The sequence below is a fragment of the Caretta caretta genome, chromosome 18, assembly GCF_965140235.1.
Source record: "Caretta caretta isolate rCarCar2 chromosome 18, rCarCar1.hap1, whole genome shotgun sequence".
NCBI lineage: Eukaryota > Metazoa > Chordata > Testudines > Cheloniidae > Caretta > Caretta caretta.
Genome location: NC_134223.1, coordinates 8,357,283 through 8,372,161, shown reverse-complemented (window position 1 = coordinate 8,372,161; position 14,879 = coordinate 8,357,283). Strand labels below are relative to the sequence as shown.

General features: G+C 39.3%; 1 protein-coding gene across 2 annotated transcripts in view; it reads left to right on the top strand.

Moving 5' to 3' along the window:
* Positions 1 to 14,879, top strand: part of IFFO2 (intermediate filament family orphan 2) — a 53,635-nt gene that overhangs the window by 28,166 nt on the left and 10,590 nt on the right. For both annotated transcript variants that reach the window (XM_048824713.2, XM_048824712.2), the window contains exons 2-6: positions 4,815 to 4,875; positions 5,704 to 5,799; positions 8,292 to 8,432; positions 10,390 to 10,532; positions 14,045 to 14,165. In XM_048824713.2, coding sequence (XP_048680670.2) covers positions 4,815 to 4,875; positions 5,704 to 5,799; positions 8,292 to 8,432; positions 10,390 to 10,532; positions 14,045 to 14,165 — 562 coding nt within the window. The remainder of the gene's footprint in view (positions 1 to 4,814; positions 4,876 to 5,703; positions 5,800 to 8,291; positions 8,433 to 10,389; positions 10,533 to 14,044; positions 14,166 to 14,879) is intronic.

Here is a 14,879-nt window from a genome sequence, read left to right as displayed (position 1 = left end):
TTTCCCCCCTCATCCCCCAAAAAACAAGTCTCCAGAGGTTTGTGTTAAGAGTGGTGGGGAAAATGAAGACTTTTTTCCCCCCAGATGTCAACTCAGTGACTTCATTTTTCCAGGTGTTACATGAGGCTAGTCAGCCTGGCAGTAAGGAATACATTCTGAAACTGAGAACAAGTTGACTTTACTGATCAGTGATTTATGGTGGGGACCCTGATTTATCATCAGTCTAATGTAATTCCTGGCTTACTTTCAGAAGAAAACTTAACTTTAGATAAAAATTATCATATTTAAAAGGCCCAGGTCTCTGTTTCTATTGGAGAAATGGATAAAATTATGTTCTCAGTATATATTTAATCTATTATTTAAAAGATGGCACCCTTCTTCCACTCTCCACAAAAATTATCTTGGGTTTCTACTTAAAGGAACCGGGGCTGTGTGCTTCCTTTATATGAAATGCAGTTAAATTATGGCATAAGGATGGAAAAACTAATCCAGTGGAACTGCAGTGGAATGATGGAAGTTTATACTGTTACCCCATAGGCTGTGCATAGATTCTGAATGACGATTTTGACAGTTTTCCAGAGTGACTGAAGTGTTTGGGATGGAAGCTGAAGCATTTTGCTTGCTTTTGGCTTACAACTAGTAAAATATATATATAGATGTAATATTTAGTAAAAATAATTTTCCCGCAGAGCTGTGTTGTGTTTGGGCATGGATGCAAATAATGGGTTAAATCTCTTCACCTAAATATAATTAGTATTCACAATTTGAAGAGCGCACTGCAGTTTTCCTAATATCTAGTTACGCTATCTTGCATTTACAACTGACAGCAATGCAGTATGAATGACTAAAACCATATGACCCATCCTCAATGTAGCAGAAGGGGACCATATTGCATGTAGTGAATTTAATATTAAGTAGTCAGTTACAGTCCAGAAGGTGAGATGACCAAATGAGGTTTGAAAAATAACAATGCTACTTGTACATGTGACTAGCAGCCTAAATGCAGATAGGACATTGGAAATGAAAGCTAAAATATTTGTGGCAGATACAAATTCCAGCCTAAATATTTTAGTCTGTTTGGCAGTAAATCATTGGCAGAGAAAAGACACTGGTAATATCTTTCTGTACCACTTTAGCGTTCAGTGACATATTGGAGAGTTGACATAATGTTACCATGCCAAGTACCTCTGCCCTGCAGTGGCAGGGGAAGAGTAAATGCGGTCAGCCTGTCATTGTAATACACTAGTGCGGGGCTTAGTCAATGCTGCTGCTACTGTATTAGGATATGATAAATTCAGGTGCCGCTGGTCATGGATTAAGACCGAGAACTGCAGCACACCCACAGCTGCCTTTGTTCTTCCCTGCTGAAATGATCCTTTGGCATTCAACTGCATTTGAAATGCAAACCTATTGCAGTCTGTGAGGGGGTGTGTTGGGGCTTATGATATAGTATGTGAATTCAGAACTGTTTAATGTGATACAAACATCCCATAAAATCCAGTCACCTTACCAGGTTTCTCTTGTAAACTTGAAAATATGGTGAAATTATTCCTATTGGAAGACTTAACACTGTGCTGGGAAGATTATGAAATTGAGCCAGAAAATGCACACTCGCTCTCCTTTCAACATTCTTAATCATATCATATTTGGATTAAAATATATATTTTTGGGGGGTAGATGGCCATATCCATGACTTGCATCTTCTAATTTAGCTGTAAAACTATTTGTCTGAGTGTGAACAAAAATAACTTTCCTTGCATACCTTGTTATAATTAGAGACTACAGGAGTGTTTTTAATTGTCATTTGGTAGACAGTATTTACTGGATTAGTGCAAGCAAATTTCTTAATGGCAGAGATCAGTCATACTCTAACTAGGCTTTCAAATTCCCAGGCTCTGTCGGGGGATTCGTTAAGTGAAAGGTCTGCGCAGATTTTGTGACCTGCTGCATTCCAAAGGTTTACATAACGGAAACTTTCTGTTGCATGTTTAGCTGTCTGAGTCAGTGGACCCTGGTTCCTTTTAACTGCTGGTGCCAGAAGCCAAGCTTCTGTTAAACTATAAAAAGAAGCTTTATTCTTAATGGGAGAATCCCTTGTTGCCTGATGAAGCTACTGTTTTTTGGTGCTTAATTGGCTTTAGTGAGCTGGGAATGCTTCAGACAGGTTTTCCAGAGATAAAGCTTTGGCTTTTACTAAACTGGAGTGAATGAGTGTGTCCTGTAGGAAAGATTCTCTTCAAGAATAGTTGCACAAGCTTGGCCCAAGAAAGGTAATAGACAACAATTCTGTGAATGTTAAAATCCACTGAAGAAACCTTGTTGCCATCCTCCCCCAAAATTTACCTTGCATAATTCTACAATACTTTGTTCACCACATATAGCTTTCCATGTGTGAAGGGAAGATGGCTGCCAGATATTTTCACACTAATCCAATGATGGATTCATAATTCAACAATGTTAAACTAAAGTGTCAATTATAAATCTATTACTTTGGCATATATTCTTAAAGGGGCACTGTCTTTAATAATTTTTTAAAATGCCATAATATTTATAAATAGCACATCAGATTAGGATTTATCATACAGCATTTGAAAGTTTACTAGGTACTCTGTTTAAAAATAAATTCTTAATTAAAAAAGACTGTTTGAAGAGCTTAATGTAATAACATTTAATAAAACTGATTTTAAAAAAAGTTATTTTTACTCTCATCTCTCTTTGATTGATGGAAATATAATCAGTGTTAATTTCAATTCCTGATTCTCCTAGTTATATTGCAAGGAAGGTGTAGCAAATCATGCAATACTGCAGATATGCATTATGGGTTTTTGTGGAAAAGATGGGATTCTGTTTCTGGACTGATGGGTGTTGGTCACTGATGGAGCAACTGTTTCTCCTGGCCTGTGTTTCTGTCAGTATTAGACTGGACTTGATTGTTGGCAACCTGGAAGAAAGAACACAAAACCATGCAGTTAGGTCATGAAACCTTAAGACTTAAGAAAACTGGGGAGGGGGAGGATAATTCAGAGTGATTTGAATAGAATAGGAACACTATGTAGAGGAGTGGCAAGGATAAATGAGAGAACCTGGAATTTCTGAGGGTAAGCCAATTGGTGGAGTACTTACCACCAATACCCTACTTCTGCTATATGATAAACATGGGAAAACTATTGGTGGCCATCAAGAATGATACAGGGGCTTAAAGGAGAATAATCTTAATCAAAAGAGATGGAAGATGAGGGGAAATCTTGGAAAAGAAATGAAGGGAACATTGAAATCCAAAACACTCAAACGAGAGACAGATGCTAAAACGCTATCTAGCTCAGTTCATACCTCCTTTGGTTTATGGTGGACATCAGCTCAAAGGACAGTGAATATTAAGCTAGCACCAATAAACATTTTAAAAAGAAATGAAACAGCCCCACAAGATTTTCTTCAAAAAACTGCTAATGGAAAGGATTGGATCCGGACCTGATGACAGACCTCTTGGCATCCTTCCTTTCTTCTATTTCAGTGGTTGTGCTCTATTTTTTCATGCTGACCTCCCTTGCTTCTCATGTTTAATTATTTTTGTGAGACATGTCAGCAAACAGCAGTATTTTCAGATATATGAACTGCTGCTTTTATTGAACAGGCCTGAAGTTTGACAGATCAGACATATAAATGTACATGAAGAAATATTTATTTTGTATATATTTACACTCAATATCACTCATCCTAAATTGGTCCTATTCACTGGCATTAATGTATATTTTTAAAACATTGGCTAGTAAGAGGTAGCTTAAGCAGCTTAGTCTATTTTTGCCTAAGTTGGTTCCACGATTTTAGCATTTGCCACATGTGGCAATGTTGTTAAATAGTCTTCATCTTCTCTTCTCTTTCCTTTCCTGGTGGTCCAAATGTCCTGTTGTTGCTTACCAGCTCCCCATTTCCTGTCCTTGGGAACTAGAGTTTTGAGTCATAAGCATGAGGTTCACTGATGAGATGGAATGTGTAAAAATCATTCAGGACTGTCCTTCCTTAAGATGCAGTGCTTTTAGAAATAGTGTGTGTGCCCTGCAGTCCGAGACCGATGGAAAGTTTTACCCTCCCTTAATGCCATCTTGGTTCCCACTATGTGCCTCTTACAAAGAATCATAGAATATCAGGATTGGAAGGGACCTCACGAGGCCATCTAGTCCAACCCCCTGCTCAAAGCAGGACCAATCCCCAATTTTTCCCCCAGATCCCTAAATGGCCCCCTCAAGGATTGAACTCACAACCCTGGGTTTAGCAGGCCAAAGCTCAAACCACTGAGCTATCCCTCCCCTCCTTGTTACTATCACATGCATGTCATGCATTCATACAGCATTCAAGGACACCCATGCAGGATAGATACTCTGCTTGGAACTGTACTTCTCTGATACAACTGGAATAAATATAGGCTTTTGAAGATATTGTCATGAAGAAAGCTTATCACTAGTCCCTGGGGTTTATAGGGCTAAACACCAGAAGTAGCAAATTTGCTGACTTGTCCAGATTTTCAACCTATTGCTGTTGCAGTGTCCTATTTTTATACATGTCCGCATGCTACAGTTGAAGAATGAAAATAGTGTTAGTGGATAAACGAATTAAACTCTAATTGCTACTTTGAAAATTGTCAGTTTGAGTATGTGTGTGCACATGTGGCTGAGACTGAGGGAGGCTTTCCACTGGACACCTACAATAACTATCTAATCTTTTTATTACAAGAGGTAAGGTAAGATCTTTGTGGCTGGAATAAACTCAACCAGAAATGTTGTTCTAATCTCTACCTGCAAATCTTTTTTTTCTTTCAGATGGGAGGAGGAACTGGCAAAGCGAATGGGTCTGGAGTCTATTGTAGAAACCATGCAAGAGGTGTGTTTTGAGTCGGATCTTGGCTTTCCTAGTACTGACCACCATTCCTCCAACTCTTGAGCTAAAATACTTCATAGTATAGGTTTTTCCCCTTTCATGTGGTCATTTAAAATTAATATTTTGTCTGGATTAATTACTCTTTGATCCTAAGAGTCTTGAGCCCTTGTAGTTGTGGCAGCTGAATTACCTCCTGCTGGATAGAGCTCTTAATATTCGAAACCTTAGGTTGCTTGATGCTGAATTTTGATTGAAGCAGGAGGAGTGCCTTGATTCACCTAGTTCAATCTGCAAGGAATGCATCTTTATTCTTCAGTATGCAATAAATGGGATGTTAATCCTGTATCAGTTCTTTTGCAGAAAGCAATCTCTTAACTTAATGAAGGTAAAGGGGCGCTTCTTTGGAGTGTTCAGCTACAGTAGTCCAAGCCATTAGCCTCTCATCATCATGAGAACCCTTCTTAATAGAACAAAACCAATCCCTGAATTTGGGTTCTCTTAACATCGGAAGTTCCTAGTGTTCAGATTGAAGTAGGGGAAAATATGCTGATACGATGCAACCCCTGGACCACACTCCATCTAAATATTCTCCTCTCCTTCACTCCCACTATGCTCTTGGTTGAGCAGCAAGGTAGGCCGGTCCTGAAACTCACCCATGCTCCCTCCACCACTTGCATTTGTAGCAGTGGGACTATTGAGGTTGGTGCAGGTGGTACGGGCAGGCTTTCAAGAGCCGATATTGCCTTCCAGCTATTTTCCACCTTTGTGAAGCGTAGCAGTTAACTAAATGCTTTCAGATATTTAGCTATTTCCTTATTTCCTCTCTCATAGGAGGCCCAAGAAGCTGAAGCTGTCCAGGAAGAGTTAAATGAAAAGATTGAGCGGCTGAAAGCAGAGCTTGTTGTCTTTAAGGGTCTGATGAGTGATGTAAGTACCCTGGGAAGTAGAGTGGCCCATCCCCACCTGCTTTTGTGAAATCTCTCTGTCATGCAAATGGCTTCATTCATAAAAAGGTTATGGTCTTAATGAGTGCTGCTTTGTAGTTAATATTATGGCTGCCTTTATGATCTAATGCATCAGACAGATCACTCTCTCCCCCCCTGCCCCCACCTCCCCGCGCTTCCTGTCTGGTCTGTGTAGAGATGCATTAAACTTGCTGCTTAGCCCATAACCCTGACTTCCCATTCCCTTCTCGCCAGCTAGCAACGACCTCATTCAAACTTGCAGCCTTTGAAATGATGCATTGGAGAATCCACATGCTATTAGGGTAAAAGTTCAGCCATTATGCAGCCATTGGTACTCTTATAATAAAGGGTGATTTTGATTTGAGTCATACAAGCGTTATTGTCAGAAAAAAAATAAATCTAAAACAGCTCTCCCAATTCTACCTTTGTGAAAGGCTCTTATCAAGAATATCCCAGTTTATCTGTGTCATTGGTTCCAGGATATGGCTTAGTCTGCAGTGCTGCTGTCTCCTTTTAGAAAACTTATGAACTGTGTATATCTCTGGAGTTCTTCCATTGTCCTCTTTGAGTCTATAATTTTCCCCAAAGCTGTGGGATCTGGTAATGCCATAACTGGCAGTTTTGAGAACTTTATCTTACAGTCTGGCTATAGTCATAGCATATTATCTGACTGTCAGTGTGTAGCGCTAGTATGCAAATATAGGTGAGAGGAAAATGTGTAAGTAAGATGAAAGAGCAGGATTTTAAGGTTCACCTGACTTCTCTTTTACTGAAGAGGTGCTGATGCCAGCAGTGTAGCTAAGATAATTCATGATGCATATCTAGTCTGTAATTTTATAAGAATTTTATCTCCCCCCCCCCCCCCCCCTTGGTCTGATGCAAACTTGCAGAACCTGCTCCCTGAAATCGCATCCATTCTCTCAGGGCTGGTAGGCCTCCTCCTAAAAAATTCAGCAGTTCACTGACCCCCCTCTTTGGGTGGTTCATCAAAAAGAGAAATACTTGCTGGGTTAAATACAGTCTGAAGGAGAGAAATTTAGAGAGGCAAGGTAGGTGAGGTAATATCTTTTATTGGCCCAACTTCTGTTGGTGGAAGAGACAAGCTTACAGCAGAGCTCTTCTTCAGGTCTGGGAAAGTTACTCGGAATGTGCGCTATTTGTTAGAGCTGCATCCTTCCACTGTAATTTTCTACTGTGCATACTAAGGGAGGTAGTGACTACAACATCCTGTTGTATTTGAAGTACAAGTGCTTCCTCCAGCCTTTCTGAGCTCTGCAAGGTGGAGTTAAACAAAGTGGTAGAGAAGGCCACAAAGCTGTGTGGAAAGCCATAACTGTGTTTGCATAGTTACCCAATGATATTCAGGACAAAAAAAGGCTGGCTAAATGATTTGCAGGTTGTTTTTTGTCCTGTTGACAAACTGAATAGATATAAATACTTTTTATCAAAACTTTTGTCAAATGTTTTCATGTTTGTGTAGACTTTTTTTTTCTGAATAGAAACATTTTGATTAAAAAAAAATCTTCTCTAGTCGACTTCAGTTTCATGTGGAGAAAGATTACTCTGGATGGAGGAAATTAAAAACAAAACAAACCTTTCTGATTTAGTTAGCAAAAGCATTTCCACTTTGAAAGTAGTGCTTACAGAGTAATACACATCTGACTGGTGTTTTCCCAAATACTATGTGAAAACAGGCTATGACTGGCATTCAGGTCAGTCCTTCCCAACAAAGCAAAGTTGGTTTTGTTTTTTTTTTTCAGTCCAGAAACTCTACAGTTGTAAATGGAGAAAATCTCCTCACAATCATGCAGCGACATTGCCAATGGGGAAGGAGGAGCAGCTACTTACAAATAATATATATAACTTCTGTCTAATGTGCAGCACGATATGATGCAGTGGCAGTTCTTACTTTTGCTCTGTACCAAACTCACATGGACTTCTATAGACCTAGCCCTGTTTTAACTTTTTGTGTGTGTGTGAGATATATATGAAGTTGGTGCACAATTTTTTCAGAGCAGAATCTGACTAACTTTTCTTTACAGTGAAGTGCTAACTTCCTATCTGAAGTGGACAAAAGTGATGAAGTATCATCAAATCCCTCATCTTGTTCTTTGCTTGCTTAACAGGTTTACATCTTTTCCTCCCCCATTTTATAGTTTCACTGAATCCATAAGAGGTGACTTTTGCTAGGTCTAGGAGTCACTTGTTCCCATAGCAAAGAATCTCAGTAGCTAGTTTTCATTCTCAAACACTTGCATTTGTTGGAATCAGATTTGAAAGTGTTAATTCCAGTAGTTGTCTAATCTAGACTATCCTTGTTCTGCCTTTCCCTGGAGAACAGGTGCAATGTGGTGTAAGAATGGTGTGCTCTGGGTTTATAGAGATACAGTGCGTATCCCTTCACTCCTGAACTGTGTAACAATAGAAGATAATCCACTACTGTCCTTCCTGCAGCCCATGACAGACCTGGACACAAAGATCCAAGAAAAGGCCATGAAGGTGGACATGGACATCTGCCGTCGAATCGATATTACAGCCAAGCTGTGCGATGTAGCACAGCAGCGCAACTCTGAAGATGTTTCCAAGATATTCCAGGTGATTAGGCCCTGAATTTTCTCTAGGGCAGGACAAGATGATGGCAGTATGAGGGAGGGAAAAGAGAGGGAATGTTGGGGAGTTTAGTTCATGCTCAAACTTCATCCAACATTCTCAACTTCTTTTGAAATTTCTCCCCAGTAGACTTCTTTTCATCCTGAATCTGTCTCCAATTGTAACAATGATCCACATAATCTGCTGCAGTATTAAGACTTGAGAGTTTATAGAAAACCTTCCAAAGAGAGCTCAGAATGTCCTTTGAAAAATACTATTAAAGTTTGGTGGTAGTTTACAAGTAACTGTACAAAAAAGCATCCTGGGATTCTATGTTCACCTAAATGGTTCCATCAGATTTGCTCCCTTCACAAGTAAGAGGATTTAACTTCATGCACTGTACTTGCATCCTGTGATCTCCAAGTTGAGCCCTTATTTTTGGCTCATACACCATGAAGAGAAATAAATAAATTTCTGACACTGATGGTTAGTTAACTACAATTACTTTGATATGTGAGGGCAAATAGAATACAGTTTACTTTCCCATAGCTATATTGGCTGTGCAGTACTAACCGGGGAAAACTAGTAACTTATTTTGCTCCAAAAGTAAGCCGTTATAGCTCAAAATAGACACACAACAGAGCTATGGAGTGATCAAGTGCCTTTAGCACAGTCAATTTTTGATCATAACTGCATTTTAAATTGATCATTGGCCCTTGCAACTTACCTCAACTTTCCATCTTCAAATAAATAGATCTGACTTTTTTAATCTTTCCAGTACAGTAGCTGCTAAGGGCTGCACTGTACAAACACAGGTTTTTTATTAAAACGTCCTTGCCCTTCTCTTGAGCCTTTCACATGGATGTCTTAAATGTGGTGAACAGTAAACTCTCCTCCATTCCAAATCAACTTTTTAATCTTATAAAATGCTTAGCTAAGGTAAACATGAGTTTTTTCATTAGCGCTTTTTTTTTTTTGGTAATCTGGACAGAAATTGATTCAAATTACCTACTTGATAGGGGGAGAGAATTGCAGCTCCCCTGTGTTCAACAGTATTCCATTTTTCTAAAGAGAGATCTTGACTTTTAACTTTGATAAGTGGTAAAACTGTGCTATTGTTCTAAATTGAGTACACAGTTTTGATCAAGTATGCAGTGGTTAAAATCATCAGCGCAAAGGGCAACACCAGTCCTGAATGGTTCAGTTAGCAAATTAGTGAAAATTAAAGAGATTTGGCATTTATTGTGTGCTTTAAACATGTTAGCGACTGCATCACACCATCTGTAAATACTCATGAATATTTGTGCCTAAGTCCCACTGGACAAAAGAATGATCCTTCACTTTTCAGAGTTAGCTTTTGGTTCTCTTTGCACATCTATCAACTGCATTTATTTGGGTTTGTTCAGTTCAGTTCTCACATCTCTTGTACTGTCAAACTGATGACTAGCAATCTGTGCCTGTGACAGTGGGGTGGGAATAGCAATGGAATCAAGATTACCTTTAAAAGAGTGTTGTGTACTTTCTGTGAGTGTTCAGTTCTGAAAGGACCAGTCTTGTGATGGTAGTGGCAAGAGAGGGAGAGTACTGTTATTTCTCTCAAGCCTGCTGCCTGGACATTCTTGCCAGCTTCTGCTTGGTCCCTGTATCGTTCTAGCCTTCGCATGCTTTTCTGTAGCCCATATAATGTTGCCAGTGAGTACATCCTGTATGTAGAGCTCTGGCAGTCTGCAGCTTGCTTTGCTCTGTGCCATTTTGAACTGCTTCCTTTTGCTCTACGTTCACTACTTCCTAATAGATCTGATTCCTGTCCTTAATGCGTGCAATCACTCACGCACCTGAATCACTGGGTACTGATGAACCATTATCTTCCACCTAACCTAACACCTCTCCTTTCTTCTCTCTGCACCCTTCAGTGCAGCACCTCAGTTGAGCCTTCCAGTCACTGCCCTTTTCTCCAATTAAGGTTGCTTCCAAAAAGAAAGAACGCAAGCTAACATCTGACGATGACCTCTCTGAGCAGGATGGAGACAACAGCAGATTATCAGATGATGAAGTCAGCTGTTCTCTGAACATCACAGATGAAATGAAGCGAATGTTTAATCAGCTGTGAGTATTCTGTAGAGTATGAGGTCTTTATTGTGGGACTTTCAGGTCAACTGAGACTCCAAATTCAGATTTTTGGTGTTGTCACAATCCAAGACCCCAGTGTGTTTCCACAAACTTTCTAAATGTCCAGTAAAAATAGTTTTTTCACCAAATATTCAGCATTAATTGAACTCAGACTGCAGAATTTTAGTACCGCATAAGACTCGGAGTGAAATTTAGATATAAACAAAAGTGTAACTGAACAGTTAATTTTCACTGTCCACACCGAGTAGAATGCAGAAAGCAAGTAGCAATAAATAGTGAAATTAGACTTCTAAACTTTTATTTAATAATCACCCTGCTTGTAGCTGACGTGTATCATGCTCAAGAATGAAACTCCGCTCTTATTTATATGGTCTGGCATAAAGGTTTCCAGAGTTGTGAGATTTTTTTTCCTGCATCTGCCTCTTTGTCCGAGTAGAGTTTGAGAATGTGAGATTTGAGTAGATATAATTGTTTTTCCTTAACTTCTTTGCTAAAAGCTCAGTTCATAATATGAATACAGAATTTCTGCAGGACTGTTTGGAATTAACTTTAGCCAACTGTCATGGCGATTCTGTCTAGGAACTCCAACACCAGAATACCTGAATGCATCCGATGAAGTGAGCTGTAGCTCATGAAAGCTTATGCTCAAATAAATTTGTTAGTCTCTAAGGAGCCACAAGTATTCCTTTTCTTTTTACCAGAATACCTAGTTATGGATGTTAAGGACACTAATGCTGGAACAGTCTTGCTCAGGACTGATATTCTTGTGGATTAGAATTAGTAGGGCAAATTCCTGCTTTAACTCCTCCCCCGCATCCTCCCCAAAAGTTGGGGTGGTGGTAGCAGAACTATAGCAGCCTATCAAAAACTCCAGAACATCTTGCTGGTGCAGGACAGGATAGTTCAGGAAGGCTGGAGGCTACGAGCTCTGGAATGCTCCTTACTGCCTCTCTAGAAAGGATTGGCATGTGCTTCTCTAGCATCTGCCCCCAACTGTGGCAAGCATGCTCTGGGGGCTTTGTCATGTTTTCAAGCTGACTGGCTGTGCCCCCTTGAGAGAGGAACACCGGCAGGTGCACAAGCTCTGCCCTTTCCTGAAGTTGAAATACTGAGTGTGCCCTGCCTGTCTCCTGAATGAATACATTGGGAAAGTGGGAGGCTCTCTGTGCTTTCCCGCACAACATAGGACAAGATATGGTACTAGATAGTAAATTTTCACAATCTCTAGAGTTCAGGCTCATTGCTTTCTGCCCTGGTTGGCTGCTATCAAAATAGTCACTATAAGGCTTTTCAAGCCTTACATAATGGGAACTCCCTGAGCTGGAGAGCTGTAGATGGCTCCCTTGTTAATGCCACTCCAAATGTGGATCTTAGGTGCTCACTATCACATCCCTCTGGCCCTCTTCTCCTTGTCAAAGTTCAGCCAGCTGCAGTTATTTCATAGTGTAATAGAAATGCATTTTAGGTTTCTTTACTACTCCTTCGTTGCTGAAATTCAGTGTGCTTAACTGCAAACCAACAGTGGAGTTTTGTGGAGTTTTTAGTAGTAATTAGCATTTACGGTATTATACTGAAAACATGATACAAACACTAATTCCAACACTAGTTTAAAAAACTAGGAACTTAAGATTTGGTTTGTATGGTGAAGTCCTCTTAATACTCTGTCTCTAATACTCTCCTAATTAGCAAATAAATCTTCCAGGTCTACAACACACACACACCTTATAAAACTTTCTATTGCGGGGGACTCATTTGTGACATCATTCTGAAGATTCTTGAGTAGGACACTAACCCCTCTTCATTGTGTCTTTCTTATCTCTTCTCACGCAGCCCTACATGCTGCTGGTGCGTTTTTTGCTTTCCTTTTTCCTTTCAATTAATTACTGACCTAAGCTTTGCAGTAATTTATGGCTTCATTATTAAAATGCAACAGGCTTCTACAATGGTTGTTTTTATAAACTTGATTTAATAAGAAAAAACTCCTGTATCAGCAGTAGCACATAGAAATCCTGTTGTTAACTTCAAATGTAGTTGATCTAAATAACACTGAATGGTCATAGGTTCATTTAAGTGACCTGTGATAAACAAAGGTATTTCAAACTTACATCCCCTTGGGTTTTGTGGTAATGGATTTGTGGGTATGGACTCATACCAGCACCAGAGATGAAAATAATTTGTTTTTTGAGCTGTAATTAATGAGGCGCATCATTAAAGCACTGTTATTAGTGAAAGGTCCTGAGCATTCAAATAAAACAAATAACCCTCTTTGAACAATGAATACAGCTAAAGCAGACAGCAGTTTAAATTGTGTGGTCTTTGTCTTTTCAAACAGTGAGCTCTTAGAGTGAAAAGAACTCTATGATTGAACAGACTGTGAAGGGTGGGTGCATTAAACTAGAAGTTTTAAAAATAAGCAAGGCTGGTCATCAGTAGACGTACGTTCCCTGCCTGTCCTCTTGCCAAGTTCTTTAACTTCTTCATAAGATACAGAGTTGGACTCAACTTCCGGCTTGATGTGATCATCTTAAAAGGAAATGAACTCAGGAAACAAAAATATGTCTAAGCCTGAAACAATTGAGAGAATATAAAACAAGAAGCCTTTCTCCCCTCCACCCCGCTCTGCTTTAACAAGGAAAAGAAACAAAGTAGCTAGAATAGAATTTCCATTCTGCTGCTGTTCAAGTGTCTCAAGTCTCTTCTTTCTTGTAATTTTAATTTACTTAGCAACTGACCAAATTAAAGGGACTGTCAAATTAAAAATTATTGCAGGCTATTTTTAACCTATGTTAATGAAACTATTACTCAAAATGGAATTTAAATGAGAAAGTAAACAGGATTTTTTACTCATGCGGTTTTGTGCTTCTGTTTGGAGAACGAAAATCAGTGGAGTCTATTTAATTTGTTCACAGTGGGTCTCTTTCTTGGAACTGCAACATTTGATTTGCTAGTGCTGCAGGCAGAATGTTTGTGTGTAAACTTTCCATTTGACACTTTAAAAAAAATCCATGGGAACCATTCTGTTGGCCTTTGCTTTTGGGAACGTTTAAAACTACATTTTCAGTCAAACTTGTCTTCAAACTAATTCTGCAAACTGCGTTTTCAGTCCTCCTACATAACGGAATAATTTAAAACATTCTTGTGGTTTAGCAACTGTTCAGTGCTGAAATAGCAAAATTAAAGCACCATCTAGAGGCCAAAACTGGAATTGTCTGTTTAAAGTAGATCGAATGTTGACAAGATTCCAGTACTCTGTTGCAGGGTGGGGAGAAACCCAGATATCAGAACCTTCCAGACAGAGCAGCAGAGCCTGTTTTAATAGCCTTTAGATTTTTCAGCTGTTGCATTTCTGTTTCTCTTCCTTTTCTCCTATAGTTTTAATGTAGTGTTTTAAGGCTGTTCTTTTGAAGGTATTTCCAAGGCTGTGGAAAGACATGGTTTGAAATAATTTCTACCCTTTTTTTTTTTTTTTGTAACTGCTCTTTTAACAGGCGTGAGACATTTGATTTTGATGATGACTGTGACAGTTTAACATGGGAGGAGAATGAAGACACCCTGCTTCTCTGGGAAGACTTCACAAACTGCAATCCTTCAGTTGACCTGCAAGGAGAAGTGAGCTGAGTTGTTCTGTTTTTCACTTGTTTCCCATTTATTTCCTTCAGGAGATGGCACACTGCAGCTTATCATGTATAGCTACTCTCAGCCTTTGTATCTTTGGCTGGTGATTCAGTTGGCCATGAAAACATGCTTTTTCAGATCCTCTTAATGGTTTTGGCTTGCTTTCTGATACTGATCTACACTCCCATCAGTCTTGTCTGTTTGCTCCCTCAAAACTTAAATATAACGTTAAAAATAAAATACAAGGCAAAAGAAGCTAACAAGATACTTTTTTTAAACTATTGCATCTCATGATCTATTGCTTTAAATCTTATCCTTCCCATACTCTGACTCACTGTTCCCTCTAAGCTGTGCGCGTGCACAAAAATTTGCAAGAAGAAATTTTTTGCACACATGGCCTGTCAAAAATTAGAGGGAACATTGTTCACACTTGCTCATCATCCCTTGAAGTCGTTTAACTACCTTTGGCTCCTACCCTTAGGAGCCGTTATCTCACTTTCTGTGTAAAGTGCTATGTACAGCTGTGGCACTGTGGAAATAATATCTATTTAGATAATCTGTGTAGAATAGTATCCACATTTCACAGATGTGATGAGCTTAAAGACCTTGGCCATCCAGGTATTTTTATAAAATGTCTTTGTTATATGTGGTGCAGACAAAGCCAAAAGACTTGAATTACCGGGCTGGATAGGGTCTCTGGTATCTTCT